At 34.9% G+C, this 19,581-nt stretch overlaps 2 protein-coding genes across 8 annotated transcripts in view; one reads left to right on the forward strand and one right to left on the reverse strand.

The window, feature by feature from the left end:
* The window catches only part of MCPH1 (microcephalin 1), a 134,084-nt gene that overhangs the window by 65,264 nt on the left and 49,239 nt on the right, over positions 1 to 19,581 (forward strand). The window contains exons 13-14 of one of the 4 annotated variants that reach the window (XR_015258073.1): positions 1,341 to 1,601; positions 2,128 to 2,201. The exons of 2 other annotated variants lie outside the window; for them this stretch is intronic. Coding sequence is in view for 1 of the 2 variants with exons in the window: in XM_086743985.1 (XP_086600111.1) it covers positions 1,341 to 1,493 (153 nt within the window). In the remaining variant the exon portion in view is untranslated. Of the gene's footprint in view, positions 1 to 1,340; positions 1,635 to 2,127; positions 2,202 to 19,581 lie in introns of those variants that run through there. One more of the 4 variants, XM_086743985.1, reaches the window with a different exon arrangement.
* ANGPT2 (angiopoietin 2) overlaps positions 1 to 19,581 on the reverse strand; it is a 42,840-nt gene that overhangs the window by 10,555 nt on the left and 12,704 nt on the right. The window contains exons 2-5 of one of the 4 annotated variants that reach the window (XM_086743988.1): positions 8,866 to 9,021; positions 6,696 to 6,817; positions 4,717 to 4,949; positions 2,314 to 2,435 (exon numbers count right to left, since the gene is read on the reverse strand). In XM_086743988.1, coding sequence (XP_086600114.1) covers positions 2,314 to 2,435; positions 4,717 to 4,949; positions 6,696 to 6,817; positions 8,866 to 9,021 — 633 coding nt within the window. Of the gene's footprint in view, positions 1 to 2,313; positions 2,439 to 4,716; positions 4,950 to 6,695; positions 6,818 to 8,865; positions 9,022 to 19,581 lie in introns of all 4 variants that reach the window. The other 3 variants (XM_086743986.1, XM_086743990.1, XM_086743989.1) reach the window with 3 other exon arrangements.

The raw sequence follows: 19,581 nt of genomic DNA on the forward strand, positions 1-19,581 counted from the left end.
TTGACAGCTCCTCTTATGCATTTGTATTTGTATAAAAAATCTGCATCAGATTAAAACTTTCTAGTCTCTTATTTTTCATATTATATAGTTAAGTAAAACTTTCACTGTCTTATTAAGTGTCTTTTTCATTCTATCTGAAGTGGGACAAATAAGATTAAAATTCTTTAATATTATTAAATGAATTACTAATTTAATTCAATTATTACATTTTAAATACTTTTTTAAACCTGGGTTAAATGGGTATTTTTAAGTGTTTTAAGCCTCATGTTCAAATGTAAAGCATTTATTACTTTATAGTCTAGGAAATCTGCAATTGTACTTTTGTTTCAGGGACAGAATATTTTGGTGGGTTTTAGTTGTGTAGAAACATACGTTCCTCCAGATTCTCAGATTATATAAATTGCTTAAATATTTATGGCTTTGAAAATGCAGTGTTAAAGTTTCTGACAGAAATTTCATCCTGTAATATGGCATGCGCTTGTGTCTGCGTTTAGAAAATATGCGTGCTTTGTATATTATATTTGATAGTAAAATTAAAACCAAAGGTAAAAGCTTGAGACAAGTAATATTAAGAGAGTCAAGAAATGTTACCCTTCCTGAGATGTCTATCAGATGGCTACAATTTATTATTTTACAGATGCAGTAGCTTGCATCTCCTTTAGCATTTAAAATAGTGATTGTTAGTGATTGTAGATATCTATGTTATTCTGCTTCATGTGTAATAAAACACTTTATTGCATCTTATGAAACTAATTTTCTTGTAAAACAGATGTACTGAATATAGACCAGACCATTCCAAAGGAAAACCAACCTCTTTTTTTTTTCCCCCCTAAGAGAAGCAGACTACAGATATCATCATTTCTCTAAATTATATCTGCAGAAATTGCAGGTTTTATGTATTGTATTTTATAGATCTTACCCAAACAAATTGCTTATTGCCTTTAGTTGAGAGCTCTGTAAGGGTAAAGATCACAAAGTCTGGTTTGGGCTAGATGAAGTTCTGGCACTTCAAAGACTAGTCACTGGTGAACCTAATTTCTAAGCCTTTGCTATCAATACTTGGGAAAAAAAATGCTTTCTCTGTCAAAGTTTTGCCAATTGCTGTTCTACATCTGCCCTTATTTTTCTCTGCTTTTGTAAATTTTCTGTTAGGGTTCTTTTTCCCCAAGTATTTCTGATATAATAAAGTACAGCCTTAGGAATTCCATAAAATACTTCCTTTTTTTTTTGTAAGGAAATGTCTACAATATGAAATTACAAAATAAAAATGTTAGAAAATTATTTAGTGTTTGTCTAAGAAATATATTAAGCATTTTTGTTTATATTCAAATGTCCCTTAGCCTCCTCAGCCTGCTGTCTCTGAAAAGCTGGAAACAAACATTCATCATTTGAGCTCCACTCCTCAGAATGCTCACTGCAGTTTTTGGTTCTTTTCCCTCACAATCCAGCTGGGACTTTTCACCCTTTCAGATTTTATTGATTGTTTCAGCTGAATTATACTCTCTGAAGCATTATCATTTTATTTACGACAGTAAATGGAGCATCTCAGGCATCCACTGAGTGCCATTTTTGGCTCAGGGTCTCTTCTATAGAGGTATGTTGTATTTTTTTTTAACTTAAATTGACATTGAAGTTCATTTCAGTTAAATACACAGGGGAAAAAAATATCCAGAGGAATTTAAAGTGATCTAGTAAAACCACTGCAAACTCTCACTTTTTATTTCAATCAGAACAGTATTTTCCAGGAAATATTTTCCAGTGTCAGTGATCTAACTGCTAATCTAATTATTATACAAATGCCCTTAAAACTCTGCATAACAAAGAACTGAAACCCATACATGAGTCCAGTACTAGTACATTGCTTACATGAGTACACAGCCATGAGTACTTTTCTATGCCCCTGATTTTACTGCCTTTGGCCACCTGGAGGGACTTGACATATGAAGGAGCTAAGAACTTAGAGGAGACAGGAGACTGCTGATCATGCAGAGCAATTGTGTTAGAGATTTTATAAAGAAATTACAGTGCGATATTGCTTTAATTGCGTTAATTATGTGGAAACAAAGAATGAAACTCTGGCATGCTGAGGTGAACAACAAAATGCTCTTTCATTTCAACTGAGCCAAGATTTCTCCTGAAGGACTTTTTTCTTCCTGGAAGGTACTCAAATCTATAACTGATGAAATGCTCATAAAAAAAAACATCGTGAGTAATAAACTTCACTCTTAAATAGCCTTTAAAATAGTGTATTTATCAGATGAAATAACTTTTTAACGCATTGTGAGCCTAGGTAGCACTTTACAGCCATCATACCTTCTTTTCTTGCGCACTGTTTGTTAAGGTGTAGATTCCACTTGTTGTCAGTCCAGACTTGAAAGCTTCAGCACAGTCTTTGAAGCTGATTTGCTCCTCTTTAGCTATGAAGTTGTTCTTAGCTGCTAAAAATAAAATAGAAATTGAAGGCATTAAGAAGAGATGAATAGAAGTTACTAATAAGCAATTAATGATGTAATCAGCTAAAAGCTTTGCAGTTCTGAAAAATATGCCTAGTCCTGAAAAAAATTACAGATCAAGGTATTAATTATGTGTGTTGTTACTTTATATTATTTAGGGATGTTATTCTGATATGAATGTGGTTGCTTGACAGGTTGAAAAGTGCTGACACTTCTTAATATATTGAATAAGAAAACCTAGGCTATAGCATCTCATTCAGTTGAACAGTTTCTACTTCCATTCATTGCCCTTGCTGGACTCCTGTATGCATTACAACCTCTGCATGCGTTAACTTCTATTACAGACACATCTAACTAGCAACTGATTGTATTAATAATGATCTTTGGCTAGTACTCTAATGTTGTGAAATCTGACATAGGAGTTATGAACACAGATATTCCAGCTGACTGGAATAAGTACTCTTACAAAGTTTTAGCTAGTTTACTTGCCCCTGTGCTGAGCAGGAACAACTTTGTACATACCAAGCTGAAGCTTGGTAGCTCAGCCCAACCCACGAAGGCAACATCCCTTCTGGAATTCATTTATGTAAAGAAATACATTTTAATAAGCCTACGCCTTCTTATTTTACAGAACGATCTAAGGCTCATCTTTTTGTTCAGTTCTTTATTAACTATGGAGGCTGGAATTTCCTGGCATTTCGCCTGCTGACTGATATTTCATATTTGACCCTTTTGGGGTTGGTTCTGTGTATTTTCCCTTTTAATTTAAATTAACAAGCACAGCCACTTAGTACAAAGTTTTAGGTGCCATATAAATACTTGCTTATATTACAGTTGCTTATTATGTTCTTTTTAGCTTGCTTATTCATTATTTACCTGTTTACAAGCTTTGCCTTAAATATAAAAATAACACGTTCAGTGTTTTAATTGCTTTTCCACACTCTATTGTTTGTATGCTGTCTTACAAGCTTTCCCTGCTAATTTTGTCTTTTTGGCAAACATTCATTATTTTTTCCACTCTGAGTTTAACAGTGTTGTGGCCAACATGACTTTGACTTGTTTACTTATTTGTGCGCTAGTAGAGCAGATAACATCAGCAGGAACATGTACAGACTTGGTAATGGTATTTAAGGGGATAGTGTCAGCTATTAAGACCAAAAACTTTTCAAAAAACCTACAACATCATATTATTTAGGACACTACTGAAAGCGAGGACTTCCAAACACCCTTTTCTTTTTTTGTCATCCAACTTAGAGTAATGTAGCATAGTCCATCTATATTGTCTTTTAAACTGTAATGACAACTATTTTTAAATTATCCTAGTATTTAATTTTAAATCCTTTTCTTAGAGGTTCTATATGCTTGTGTATTTCCAGCCTTGAGAACTTTTACAATGCCAGATTCTTTATTCTTTTATATAGAACAGCTATACCTTCTTAATTTGTGAAAATTCTGTATCAGACATGAAATTCAAGGTAAGGAATTTGTTCATTTAAATCCTGTTTAGCCTTAACTTCTAGTTTATGGTTTGTGTGGGGTTTTTTTGTGGAGCACGTGAATCTGCATAAATTTGTAAGCTATGCTCAGTGGTTATGATTTGTTGCAGGGCTGTCAGGCATTTAGGAGTGAGATTATTGCCTATAAAATTTGCTAAAATGAGGGATTTTTAGGATTAACAGGGAAGCTTCCAGTGAAAGACTGGAGGACTTTTGGGAGTACCTGCTGCCTGGGCTGGTGCTTTCTGTTGTTTGGGGCATACGCAGGTGCTAAAAAATGGACCAGTGCTGAATCCTCTGCTTTTAATAGCTGCTATAATTCGTCCTTTCTTTGATCAACTCCATGTGCACGGAGCAATGAGAGGTGGCAGAAGTAACATTTGTAAGCCAGGAAGAAAAGCTACAGGCCTACATCTTGCAGTCCAACCTAGATACATGGTCAAGGGAGTGTGTCTTGCCAGAGGGATGAATGCCACGCGAGAAGAATGATACTTGGCATCTCTGTATTTTGTTGAACCACAGCAAACCAATATAAACCAGAGAAGATGAAGAAAATGCTGAAAGGAAACCGCATAAATGTTGTGGTTGTTCCTCCCACCCATAAAAAAAACAGGTTAGTTCAACTCAGATGCAGAATTTAAGGCAAAAAAAAAACCTTTTTGAGAAGCAGAAGTGTGAGGAAACTGGTTGTAAGACTTTACAGGTAACAATGTACACAAATTAGGGAATGTCACTCAAATTATATAAGCACGTCTACATTTACTTACAGTTTGGTGTAGATATCATAGTAAGCAAGTTATGAACAGTCTCCATCAGATCATGTTGCTGTTTCTGCAGAACTGAGTTGTTTACTGTAGCTGTAACTAACTGCTTTTCTAGTTCTTCTATAATAGAGTTCTGTCTGGCTACTAGGACTTGAAGCTGATCTTTTTCATCTTTTATTGACTTCAGCTGAAGTGTGTGCTTGTCTTCCATCTCAAGAACTCTTTTTTCTAGAAAGCTAAATGAAACAAAAAAACAATTGTGAGCTGATGTAAAGAGAATCAAGCCTGTTGTAGAAGTTTCTTTCTTCTAAGTACTCAACCTCGTTCTCTGATGTTGTGCATGCAGTAGAAAGCGAATTGAAAGCTGAGTTTAGTCTGATCTAGGTGCTTTAATTTATTGTGTAACTAATTAGTACATTAACAAACACCATTATCAAGTGTAGTCTATACTGCAGGCTTTTAAACAACTGAGTGTTTGATAATTCAGCATTATAAAAGGAAAGATCTAGTTTGGTCCTGAAAAAAAAGGATAGTAGTGCTAGAAGTACAGGGAGTATAAAATGGATGCAGACCAAAAGTAACCATTACTTATGACTATGAAGTGTCTTGAATACCATTCTCTCACAGGTTAGATGTAATAGTGAAAGATTTCATGTTTTTACCCTATTAAAAGATGTAACTTATTTAAGGATGAACCAATTAACTTTTCAAATGTCCTGTAATTATAATAAAATATATACTTAACATAAACAAATGTTACGACGTTCAGACAGGGAAATGTGTAAATAGTTACTTGAAGATGTTACCCATCTCCAATTCTGGAGCTGGTGTGAGTAGGTGACTGGCTGGAACATGATTTCATTGCTAATTTTCGTGATGCAGACTCTGAGAAAGCTGATGTTAAAAGATGCATGGCCAGGAGAGAGAAGTTCACCTAAAATCCATTGCTGTTATTGAAAAAAAAATCCTAAACCTTATGTTTCAAGAGATAAGCTCAATGTCAGATTGTCTTTTGTTAGGTGAGAAATACTTTTGTGTTTAGACTACCCTTGTGAAACCCATGTAAAGTCTGCTGAGTTCAATACACACAAAAAAAAGTGACATTTTGAAATTCAGTATTTACTTTGCTTTCCATTTGATAAGAATGCTTGTTTTTATTAAGCTCGTAGATAAAATCTTTAGGGAGCACATATAAATGTAGTGGAGTAGTGAACAAAAATGTCAAAACATGTCTCCTGGACTTTTTAGCTAACTCTTTCAAAATAAAAAGCACTTTGCACATATGGTTCTCATTGAAAAACATGGCTTTGAAGAAGAAAACTTACTGTTACTGCTGCTTTTAGATTTCTCTGTAAACTATTTATTGCCAAAAGTAAAATAAGACTCTGGTGATATGAAAATGAAACTAGCTGAAAAAAGGCAAGAGCCTTTGGAAAACAGCTGAGTACAGAAATTGACAGAAGTAACAGTTGGTTATCAGTCGGAATTTCAAAAGACTGATTAGTAAGGAAAGTTGAATATGAGTAGTATTTGACCTTTCTCACCAGGTTAGAAAAAAATTATGGCAATTACATGATTGTATATTAGGATAGAGGTGTACTACATGTAAATAAAATTGTAGAGATGTGGTTGCAGTGGCTTAGTTTGAGTCAGGCTTTATAATCCATAACTTCATCTGGGTAAGCCTAAAGAAGAATATGAATTGGCTACTACTGGAGTACTGAGAAGTATTTCAGTTTTAACCTTAAGTTCCTCATATAAAAAACTTTAGAAAGGGAAGAATGATATATAAACAGAACACAAGAATGAACCTGCATAATTCCCTGGGCCTTTAATAATACATGACCTTTGTAACAAGCATAGCTGGGTATTGGGAGCTTCTGTGCAGGGCTTTATTTTCCTACTTGACTACATCTGTTGCTAAAACCATTAGAAGGTCACTTCAAGGAACAGCGGTTTATTGGGTTGATAGGCAAACTTACCTGTTTTTTTCTTGTAATTTAGTTATCTCGTTGGTCTGATCTGAAATCTGTCTTTCTAGTTTGTTTGTTGAAAGCGAGTGTTCCAAAAGCTGAAGTTCAAGTCTGGTTGTCTGGTTTAATACCTAAATAAAATTTTTAAAAAATATTTGAAAATCAAGACACTACTTTCAAATAAATTGTGATTTTTTTATGTTGTGAAATCATGCAAATCTCTACTTAAGCCTGTAATTAAAAAAATAATTTTGAACACTTAATTTGGGCACAAATGCTCATAGAATTAGAAAGAAGAATACACAGACTTGCACTAATTTCATTGTTACATTACCATACACCATTGGGAATATTTCAGTAGTATGCTACGTTTCTGATCAATGGCTGAGAGTTACTGTGTACTTTAGTTCTGCTGTCATACCTTCCACTCTGTTACGATATTCTTACTTCATTACTGGAACTATTATGGTTGTTGTTCAGAGAATATTTGAAGTTGAGTTGTTTTCTCAATCTGGTGTAGAAAGGAAGTACTTTGGCCCAGTCCTGAAATCACTAGATAGTTCCCTCTTAGCTATTTTCCTTAATCCTAAATTATTTTTGAAGTGTTTATCATGTGAACCTCACTTTTGTTGATTCATTCCTGCATTTTAATGTTACCTTGTCTATATGTATTGTTTACTGTCTAAATTTATTTGCATCTTTAAATTAAGAAGTGCAGGTATTAGGAAACATGGAAGATATACATTTCGATTTGTATTGGATTGCATTACTTTGAGGCATGTTTTCTAGAAATATTTTCTCATTGTTTTAGAACAGCTTTTTTTAATTCAGTGGAATTTGGCTATCTTGGCAGGAAGAATTGATTACTCATGTCCTTCATGTTAAACAGTCATTCAGGACATGATTTCACACTTAAGTGTAATTGAAAACTATTGCCAAAAGTAAGCGTCCTTGAGAGAGCAATTGTTTGGTTAATTTCCTTATGTTGTTAATTAAGCCCTTAACCCAGTCACCAGTAATTTCAAGCAGCGAAGGAAAGTTAAAGTGATTATTTTCTTCCTCTAAGCACAAAATAATTGAATAATTTCCATAAAGACATTACTGTGAATGAATAACTACATTCTCTCAACATGTGCAAAATATTGGGCTCCAGAATAATGCAGTCAGAAAGTTGAATTCAGTAGGACTGTGAGCTATGAACTACCAGTTTATCAAAGAGTTCACAAAGGCTTGGTTTAGGTTTAAAAATGTAATGAAATACATTGGATGACTTCTACAGAAAGCAAAATGTCCAACAAGGATTTTAGGTTTTGCATCCTATTTGCGCTATATAAACTGTTATGTGCTGCATGCTATATTCATTATTTGTTTGGGGAACTGTATATCTGAATTTCCCTACCATGTTAGCAAAACTACAAATACATACCATTCTACATTGATTGCACTTGTATAAACCCATTATTTTTTTTGTTTGAAATAATTTAGAGAATAATATGTACAGTAGGCAAGTTTAATTCTGTGTGAATAGACTTTTCTAGTTGCCTACTCCTAATACCCTTTTTCTTTTCTTGATTCATCTCTGATTCGTTTATTTATCCCTCTGTTAACCAATAATAATACTGCATTGTGCTGGAAATGAACTGTTAATCCTACTGACAGTACCTGTGAAAACACTCATTAAAAAGATTCATTTTTTTTCTTGATAAGCAGTTTTTAAAAATGCAAAAGAAAATTTAAACGTGAAAAAGCAATTAGCCCGGTAAATGGGACAAAGGCGGTTTGAAGGAACTCTCTTTTAGCTAAGAGCTGGTGGTGAGAGGCGAATTATCAACAGAGCTATACAACAAGGCTTGTATAAAACCATACTAGTGCCCAGCTGATGTTTGGATATAGTGTAGTAGTTTTAAGTACATTATCTTTAAAGATGAATGTAACAAATGTCTTGCTGTACATACTTCAAATCCTGCTGAAATGGAAGTCTTTCAAGTGACAGCAGTGGGCTTGAGATGGAAACATGTATTACCAAATGCTAATGTTTCTGTGAGCTGGGTAGAGCTGTTGATTATAGTGATCGACTTCTAATTGTTGAACTGAATAGCATAACACTAAATTGTATTAAATGTATAATTATAGGTGGTTGGGAAGCAGAAGCATTTTTAGGTTGAAATGCATTACTTACTTGTGCTTCAACATCTGTTAATTTGCGGGTCTGTTCAGCTGTTTGATTTAGTAAGTTTGTGCCTATTTCAATCATTACTGCAGTCTGGTTCTGCACTGCAGTTTGCTGGATCTCTACCATTTCTTTCTTCATACTGTCTTGAATGTAATTCTCAAGCTACATGGGAAAGGAAAGAGAGAAGATAGTTGCATTCTTTAAATGTTGGAGGGGGGGGTAGTACAGTAAGCCTGCTGGCTGCCTTGCTAAACAGATTTGTTCCTTGTCTGTTACGCGTTGATGTGAAGTTTCCCAACGTTAAGCTCTGTGAGAGGAAGGGCAATGATGACAAGGAATGTATGGCCACCCGTTTTCTGAAGGCAGGAACAGAGATTTATGGGAGGTAGGTAGAAAAGGGGCGGCGGTGAGAACGCTTGTGGGCACTTGGAAGCTTTTCTGCCGTAGCGCTCCCACCATTGTAACCATCAGAGGAGCTTCACCAGCTTTGGCAGCCATGGGAATTTTTTTAGGAGACAAAAGCTGAGAAGTTTAGTCATCTTCCTGTATCTAGACTTAAATATTTTCAAAAGCATTTTTCATCACATGACTTGAAGTCAGAGAAGAGGTCAGATGTCATTTAACAGTGTTATGTGCACATTTTTATCAGAGAGAATTTCAAATAAAGACATGAAACAGTAGGAAAACCAATAAATACTTTAAATACTTAATATTTAGGAATGCAAAAACTGTTTTAAATACTTGATTCTGAAGTCATTTCTGTGTCTAAAATAACAAGGCTTTTTTGGTAGTCATTTTATAAGAGTACACTGCTTTCAAGGAAAGCAAGGAGAAAGTAAGTAGCAAGGAGAAAATTCAAGTAACCTCTCACAAAGTCTTTCTTTTCATGAGTCTGGATTATCCAAAAAGCAGTCTGATTTTTCTCCATGCTTCTTTAATATTTTCTCAATAACTTTGCAAGTAATTCCTATTTCTTTCATGAGTCATTGCTTATTTGAACTCTTAAAAATCCATACCACATGATTTCTTTTTTATCAATGAATGGGGAAATTTCTAGAAGTTTCTAGAATCAAACCTCTACTTCACTCCAACATTGTTCCAGCAAGAGAATCATAATCATTTTTGAGCTTCATGCTGTACCTACAAAGAAGGTACTAGCTAGTAAGAAATAGCTAGTGTCATTAAGTACAAATTATAAAACACCACCAAGTCCTAATCTAAGGAAAATGGTAAAACAGATCGACATCTTGATTTTTTAAAAGATATTATTTTGATAATGCTATCTTGATATTAATAACGGTTTGTAGTGAGGAGGAGCTTTGAACGTTATTATATCATTATTTTCCATATTGGTGAGGAAAAAGCAGCTTATGATTTAATATTCTACAAAACCACTGTTCAGATATCTATATTAAAAGTGGCAAATGAAGAAAACAAGATGTATTAAGAAGTTAAAATCTCTGAAACTGGAAGTATATTCTTAGTCTGAGGTAAGCATTACTTCTTTTTGTCCAGTGTGACCAAACTTTCAAAGCAGTATTTGTTCGCTCCGTTCTCCCCATGCAGCTGGTGAACTGCAATGCACAACAGAGATTTCAGATCTGGCACAAGCTGACCCACTGCTGTATTTAAGTGTACTTACTTCTCAGGTGTACCACAAGCACTTAAAACTAGCCTTTAGAAAGCCTTTACGTGGTCTTTGCATAATAACCTTTTTAAATACTGAAAATAAATATACAATCAACTGAGGTTTGGCATGAAAATTTAACATGAGTATCTTCAATCGCCATCACACTATGGCACCTATTCACAGGATCGGTTCTTAAGTGCTACCTTTTGCTCCTGGATATTCCTCATTTCAAAAGCTTCCTCACCCAGACACAAATCTAATTTGACCAATCATGTCGGAATATTTATGGTGACATTTTTTAGGTCAACTTCTTCTTTTCTGCTGAGCTAAGATGAGTGGCTTTTAATTGTGTAGTAATCGTAAGACATCTCTGGTCCTTGATGATTAGGCTAGGAGATGTCAGAGTATAGTGATAATTACATTTTAAAAGCAGTACAAGATGGTATTTAGTGCACTGTAGTCCAAGGAGATGTGCAAAATTCTGAAGGCTTTTATATAGATAAAATTAAGTAATTTTTCACTGAAGTTAGATGCTGCTCCATGAAGACTGAGAACAACAGTATGTGCCTCTGAAAAGGCTAGACATCTGGGGATTAAACAATTTCTGAGTCCAAATTAAGTTTAACAACTGAAGCTGGAGAACTGGACATCATTACAGACAACTTGGAAAAGACCTTTGCTCAAATGCACCTCTGTTACAAAAAAATGAAGGGAGAGCTCCAGAATGCATTTTATTTGCCTCAGTGCCACAGTCAAGTGTGGTAATGCCTTTATAAAGATCAAGGATATGGCCTCGCCTGGCAGACCCCATGCCAGGGAAGAAGTTACATTAGAAGGGATATTGGGGGGAAAAAAGAAAAAAAAGAAATGAGCCATCTCAGGTATGAGAGAGAAGCACTGAAAATACTGTGTTGTCTTCACTTTAGAAAAAAAGGCCCACAAACAAATAAATAGATGAACAAAGAAGATCAAGAGCTTTGATTCTTTCATAAAATAATTGTAGATACTAAACCTTATTCTTCAAGGTTGGTTCCTTGCTCACTAGGGAGAGATCAGAATTAGAATCTGAGCAAAGTCATCTCTGCAACTGGGATTACAGAACTGCATAACTTCTTTGAAAATGTTATCACTGAGTTATTCCAAAACACACTACTAGAAAGTGAGTTAATTCTGGGCTTCAAGGTAAGGTAAACATTTTAGGGTAGGCTTAGGCAATTGCCCAGTTAACACACACAGCTGTAAGGTTGCTCTGATCACAGAACACAAAACCTGTGATTACAATTTAAGGCATCTGGTGGTTCTGGTTGCCAGGTTTTTATACCCCTTGTCACCATGCTTGCAACCTTGGAAAGCAGTGTTGTTTGGACACACAGAGCTGCATTTTCATTATTTATCTTATTTGAATACCTGTAAGTATAGGCCCGTCTCCAAGTATCTAACCTCTTTCAAGTAACACCTCATTCATGTGATGTATTCTAAATCATTGAACTATTCTCTTTACTCCAGTTTAACAGCTTGTCTTCACATCTGTTTTTCAACTTAAAAATATTAAATAAGTAACTTAGGGAATATGGTATTTGTGCTTACTTGAAAGCATGAAATATGAACATCAAAAGGGATTTATTTTAAGATTTAAAGCCAGTTTCATGATCTGGCTCATTTATTCTCATTTAAAGCAACCTGAAGCATCAAAATGATATTGACCTACGAAGTGGCTTTGGAGCTCCTTGTCTGGTTTTTTTTTTTCCCCTAAAAATCCTACAAAGCATGATTACATAAACCACTTCTCCTCTTTACTTCATATTCACTAATCCTCTCCCAATTCTATGCATTCTCTGCATGTACACATCAAAAAATCTCTTTTCCTGACCTAAACCAAGATACGCACTCATCCCTCTTTGTTTATATTCCACTCTCTCTTCATCATACAATGCAAAACTGTAGAAAGTAGGACTTTTTACAACTTTTTTTTTGTGGCAGGTGCTTACTTTCTTTCACCTTTCTTCAAAGATGAATAAAAGAATTAGGTTCATCCAAAATGCCCATCATCTTCCCACTGACCTTAGCAAGAGCAAAACATGTTCCCATTGCATACTCTTGGAAAGCAAAGCCCTTGGGTTTCCCTTACATCAGCTCCTGCCAAGGAGCCTTCTTCCATTATAAGCAGTAGCACACTCAGAATTTCTGAAGTGGGGAGAATGCCTTGGGTCATTTACAACAGGGAAGGGCACAGGAATGAAATGCTTCAGTCCTCATCCATGAGTTCGGAAGCTTGGCAGTGTGGTTTGTACGGTATGTCTGTCTTCTCTAATATTTTGGTCAAATTTGGAAGATGCAGCAGGGATTTCTTACCATATTTCTCCTTTGCCACATTGGTAATTTATGGGAAGATAATTTTTAATCTCTTTTTAATTCAGTTAATAGCTGGAGTATAAGACTTATGTTGATGTATGTGAACCTTGATTACATGATGGTTATTTTAGACAAAGTAATTGTGAAAACCTCAGAGCTGACTATTAATGATGCATCTTTGAGAAATTCTGCTTTAGAGGGAGTAAGTCAATCAATGAATTCTGTCTTAAGGAAATTGCAAGGGAGATGAAAAGAGGTATTAATGCATTGAGATTTGAAAGAAGAAATAGTTAGTTGATATAATTTCAGTGATTCTTCGTGGGTTTTTTTTTCATGGAACATTCTATTTTTTGTGTAAGACTTTGGCTGGCGTGTATTCTTGAAGACCATAAATATAAAAATGAAAGCACAGATGGGAAAAAGCATTTCTCTTAAAGTATGCTTAAATTGCAAAAACAGCTGGGAAAATTGAAAAAAATAATTTCTCAATTAAGGTTTGTAATATAGTTATGGTGATGCATTTTGAGAGAGACAAAATTCTCCAAGGTCATCAGTTTGGGGCTGTCATGCTTTATTACTTCAAATCATATAAAATCATAAAATTTGACGAAAATACTTTTGCAAAGTTGCCAAAAGAACAAGGACAGATCAATCATATTGGAGCACATTCCAAAACATTGCTTTTATAGCCAAGATTGTCTTTTTTTAAGCAAGCTTTAAATTGGCAAGAAAGAAAAGACAACATGTAGAGTATGCGTTAAAAGAAGTTAGTTTTGTAACCATTGGCAGAGGGTTGCCAATACTTATTTAAATTAAAAGCCTTCCTGATTGCTATTTTATAGTTTGTTGTCCATATTACAGAACAATTTTCCAAAGAATCAATAACTTATTTGTGCATTCTGTAGACACTTCAACTTACAATTTCTTCATTTAAAGTTATAAAAGAGGTCTTGCTTTTGTTCTTTGCTGCCAAATGGTTAGTTTATACTAATTAAACGGTCATGTTCCTGTCAGCATTTACAGCTATATGAATACATCCATCCCTTCTTTGCCAAATGCTGTCCAATATAAATGGTACAAATAGTACTGGCTGCTAGTTTCACTTTATAGGATTTGTCAGTTACTGGAGCAGTCTTTCCAAATAAAGTTTGGTGATTTTCCTGATATATATATATTTATAATCTGATTGTATTGACTGTAACAGTTATTTTCAGAGAGAGGTAATGTTCCTCGTGAGTTTCCATATAGAGCTGTGTCCCATAGAAGTAGGTAGATGGCTGGAGCTGCATGATGCTTTGTATCCACCCCTAAGATCATCAGAATTTATCGGGATCTTTTTTTCCTTGAATCAAATATGGATTAATTACTAGACTAAGCAATTTACCACTTTCAGGGAATTCATCTGTAAGTCTCAGGAAATTCCAAAAGTATTGGTTTTAGGCTTTCTCACAACTTGTCTACTGGAATCTGAAGATGATCTTTATTCTTACAATATAGCATCCATTCCTGTACCTGCTAGGAGAAACAGCAGAGTGGTCAAAGTTTCTCTACGTTTATATCTCTATAGCCCTGTATTTAGATCGGCAGTTTCATTGCATGAAAAACATCATTAGCCCCATAAACTCAGCAACCGCTACATGTGATACCCTGCATGAAAGCTCAGCTGCATTTGGGTTGTTCATTCTGATGAAGGGCTGATAGCTGGCCAAATGGAGAGGTCACACGCCTCCGCACCCCAGCCACGTGTTCCTGCTCCCTTCCTTGCACCAGCTCTCACATTTCTTGTTGGACGTTTGACTAAGCCTGGAGGCACTAACCTAAAGAAAACAAGGGACAATTTCCTGTCAAGTTTGTTGTAGATCTCTCCTAGATGTCAAAACTGTTACTAAGAGAACTATGGCTGTTGTTAGTGTAGAAAAGTTATTTTTAAGAAGTAACATGATTTTAAATGACGTGTTAGATTTTTACATAGAGACTTTCCCTAACATTCTCCTTAGGATATCAGTACGTTTGAGGGTCATTATCTTCCTCTGACTGCAGTGACAACTGATTGTTCTCCTGCCATTAATATGAAGTTTTAGATCCTTCATACTCTTGGCAGTGGCGGTCTGATAAGTATGGAATAATTTAACTAAAACTAGCTTTCTTCATATTTTCAAGGGGGAAACCCAAGGAATATGCATACAGTTTTCATGAGAAAGTTATTTCTACTCAGACCTTGGTTGTTCTTAGTAATCAGTTTACAAAATAGTTCAAAAGAACTTGCAGAAGTATCAGGTTGTATTACAACATATACTGCATGCTTACACATCTAATATAGATACAGAGAAAACTGCAGACATAATAATGTGTCTGTAGTGTTTTTCCTCTAATTTTTGTTTTGAATTTCCAAAAGTGGAGTAGATCCAGTAGAAAACCTAGCAACAGAAAATACAACATTTACAGCTAGGCTTTTCTAAAAATATGCACTGAAGCTACATCGTTTGACATATATTAATCTGTCTAAAGCTTTTTAACTTATTGTTCTTGCATCCCTACTAAAAATGTCTTGTGCTTTACTCAAAACTTATCTTTGTGAATTTAAACCACTGGAACTTAATCAGGCCTTCCAATATGTGTGGTCATCATCCTGACATTTTGTTCCCCAACATCTTTATTTATACACAAAAGTGTATAATTTTGCTTAGTTCTAGTGACAGGGCAAAATATGAAAACCACTGATGAGTCTCCTCAGTTCTTTTTTTGAATACTTTTTCAGAGTACAGATGAGACCTTCCTACTTCTCATACTCCAGATGTCTCCAGTTATCTTTAACCAAGTAATGCTTGGCCTTAGTTGCCTTGCCCTTGTTTCAGAGTGGCAGTGTTCTTTGGATTGTGGCCACATCTGGTTTCTTCATAAATCATCTGCAGTAGAATTTAGCCCATAATTTGAAGCATTTTTTTCAAACTCTGTGCCAATGTGCAACTGTTTCGTTGTAGAAGGTCATCCATTTGTGCCACAGAATCCTTTAATTTCTGGTTTTCATATATAAAGAAAAATACAGAAAATACAGTTTTGTCAAAGCCTATTTTAACAGACTTCACTTTCAATTAAAATACTAAATATGTAAACTGTTTATTTGTAGTATAATTGAAGTCTGCACACTAGGAAGGGTTTCTTAGGATAAGATTATCTTTTTGGATCCTACTGAACATGAATAACAGTGATATGTAATGTAATCTTTATTAAAAAAAGAAAACACGGTCACAATTTCATCACAGCAGTTCATACAGGCAATATGAAGTATTTTACCTACATACATATGCCACACATGCTGCTTAATGTGGATGTATGTAATGAATGGAGCACCATATTGCCAGGCTCTGCATGTGCGCTTATATTTGTTCTTCCACATCACTGCAATTTATTAGTGCTATGAAGACAAAATACTTTACAAATTTGAATTTTGCAGACAGTTTTGTTCTCTTTAAAATAGCTTTTCATATTTGTTTTCACAGTCTATCAATGGTGCTACTGCTTAAAGTTAGAATAAAAATGGAAGAATCACTATCCCTTCCAAGATCAAGATCCATTTATCTTGACAAACCTAAGGGAATATTTTTTTAAAGTCATTGCATCAATCCCCATATTGATATCCCCAATCGATCATACTTTAAGCTATTTTAAATCAGCTTTTAATAAAATAATCTATTTCTCTATGTTTTCTGAAAGTCACTTATCAATTTTGGTAGCTTGTAACTTTTGGAAAAAATCAATACACTGCGGAAGAAAAAAGCAATCGTGTCTGGAAAGGAGACTTTTAAAATTGCCTTTTTTTTTTTTTATTCTTTTTTTTCTTTTCCTGGGACAGGAAGTCCCTATGGACTATGTGTTGTTTCTCAAGGGAGTTAAGAAAAAAATCTTTTGGGAATGTATATGGGAATGCTTGAGATGTCTCTATGCTGTTAGCTTCTTACATGCCCCATTGAGCATGTCTGCCTGTCCAGACCTCCAGCTAAGATTTTTCTCTTATCTCATTTTCCTGTCAGCAAACAAAAGGTGAAAGTAACATCATGAATGAATACTAGCTGAAAGTGAGCTGTGATTTATTGGAAAATATGCAAGCTAAAATTGTGTAATAAAATACTAAAGGTTTAAATGTGAACTCTTAAAATAGTAAATACAGACTTTAAATTATACGCAGGAGATGGTTCAATTAATGTCACTTGTGCACTAAATGAAAGCTTACCAATTTATTCTCATGTCTGATTACATCTTATTTAGAGGAAGCTGTTATGCTTTCATAATTCACACTTTCTAGCAGAAGGAAAAAATTCCCCCCTTCATTGGCAATAATCTATTTGAATAAAACCCAAGTATTTTGTTATTATAACATGAAACACCTTCATTGTCTGTGCAAATATTTATGAAGAATGACTTTCACTCTGTGTTCTTAACTGGAAGTACTTTGTACCTAATACTAAGAGGTATGACAGCATGATCATACTTTCTGCTGTATGTTCTGAACTAACTACAAAAGTTACAATCAAAATTATGACCTAGAAAAAGCAAATGAGTGCACAGGAAAAGGGGAGACACTTTGAGAGCTGAAACTATCCCAAAGGCTATCTTAGAGTTGAGCTCCCACCACTCCAGACTCTGAGCTTGTTTTGTACATGTGATACCGTATTACTGCTTTTCAAACTGCGCATGCGTTTTCCTGTGGTTTGTCACTTGGAGGATGACACAAGTTCTTTATACTGCATATACTTTTTACAGTGCATTTTTTAGGAGATGTAAATAAAATTGCAAATGAAAAATATTCTTGAGATTTCCAAAACTGATGTTAATAGAAACTAAATAGTCAACTTGACAAACCTTTTAGTACTGTGGATTTCTATATGGATAAGGAAATAATTTAAAATCAAAATTTAACAGTATCTTAAGAACTAAAATCAGTTATTTGGTGCCTAACTGTTCTCATTAAGAGTTAAGGATATTCATTAAGGCAGTAATCTAAGATTCTGAATCACCGTTTTTCAGGATCACAGCTAAGTGATATTTCTCTTAGAAATCAGGGAAGGAATTCATAAAGTTCCCATTAGGCTAAAAATAAAGAATAGATAAATAAATAGTGTGAGTCATGAATGGCATGTTGCCGAAGTTCAGTAGCACTGAAGCCAGGAAGACAAGCCAATGGTGCTTCTGCCATTCACTGAAAAAAAATATAAATATTCCTCGTTATGTGCAACAAGTCACCAACATTGAAAATTAGGATTCCTTATTTCTGAACAGTATAAGAAATATTGCCAATCAATATTTAATTTTTAAATACTGATTATAACATTGGGCTATAATTTCACAAATTGAATATTCAAACTTTTTGAAGAAAAGCCTACATGTTTTGAGTCATATTCTGTACTTGCATGCTACCATGAGGGAATCAGGACTTTACCACACTGGTGTAAAGATGAGATTCTGCCCTAAAAAGCCCACATTTGAATAAACACTTGCTATCCCAGATCTGAAGTAATCCTTTCCCATTTGTGTATTTTTTCCACTGAGCAATAGACAGCTGAAATAAACTTACCATCAGGTATGCTGGTGAGAGTACTTATGACATTTTTCGTTAAAGACATTGGCTGTGTAGCCTTATAAACTTTACCAATTTTTTAGCAAATTGGTATCTGTCACAGATTTTTCGTACTATAAAATCATTTACAATTTTTATCTCAACTTACAATATCAAGTCAATTTTTTAATTAATTCCTTTTCCAGCAAGACAGCCTATTTTAGAGAATATCTCATGAGGTGGTGGAGCAAATCACAGTGCAATTCTTTGAGGAAATATGAAGCAAATTCCTCTTTTCAAAATATGTTATTGGGGAAGTGAAAAAGAGCTAGGCATTCACAGTTCATTCTCAGCATTGCTTTCTAGGGAAGCAGTCATCTTGCATTCCACTTCAAGCCAGAAGGAAGAATGATTCGGAGTTCAAGGATCAAACTAGTTAGGAAGCTGTGAAACACAATTAGTCCCTTTTGTAAGCCATAAAACTGGGAGTCTCCTGTTTCGAAGCTGTATTCACAGAGCATCTTTCAGCATGAAAAATCATATAGGTTTTTTTAAAACTTCACAGATAAAGGAAACTGAAAGCATTTTGAGTAGTTCTTAAACTTTGCAACATACTGGCTTCTAAATATAGTTTATGGAGCTTTTATAAGATTTTTTTTTTTCTTGAAGAAGAAGCCTCAATGATGATGCTACCAAGACAGAACCAGTCATTTGAGCTGAAAGCCTGCCAATTTTTGAATGCGCAAGACTTTGAGACAGTACATGTCAGCTGCTGATTTCAGTTTTGAAGGACTGAATTTCTCTACTAAGAATTCAGGCACTTATTTTCCTGTACATTTAAAAAAAAAAAAGTTAATTTTAAGACATGCTGCATCTTTCTCTCCACTGTTTCTATTGCTAATATGCTAGATGGACAGGGGAGGTGGTGTGTCTGAAAAGCTGCACAGTTTGAAAATTCCTCACTTGCCAGACCAGCCCTGTCAGATAACTTCCCTGAGGCTTCCAAACCATTGGGTGGGCGAAGCAGGACTCCAGAACCCGAATGGACTTGACTGTGTCCACTGAAAGCACTAAGGGCTGCCTTAAGTAAGGGAAGCTCAGGTGGTTTCCTCTGCTTAGTTAAAAAGACTGAGCAACTGAGTATCTTGGTATGATCTTGACAAATGCCACTTAGTTATTTCCTTTT

This window comes from Chlamydotis macqueenii, chromosome 3 (genome assembly GCF_036417535.1).
Source record: "Chlamydotis macqueenii isolate bChlMac1 chromosome 3, bChlMac1.mat, whole genome shotgun sequence".
NCBI classification, from domain to species: domain Eukaryota; kingdom Metazoa; phylum Chordata; class Aves; order Otidiformes; family Otididae; genus Chlamydotis; species Chlamydotis macqueenii.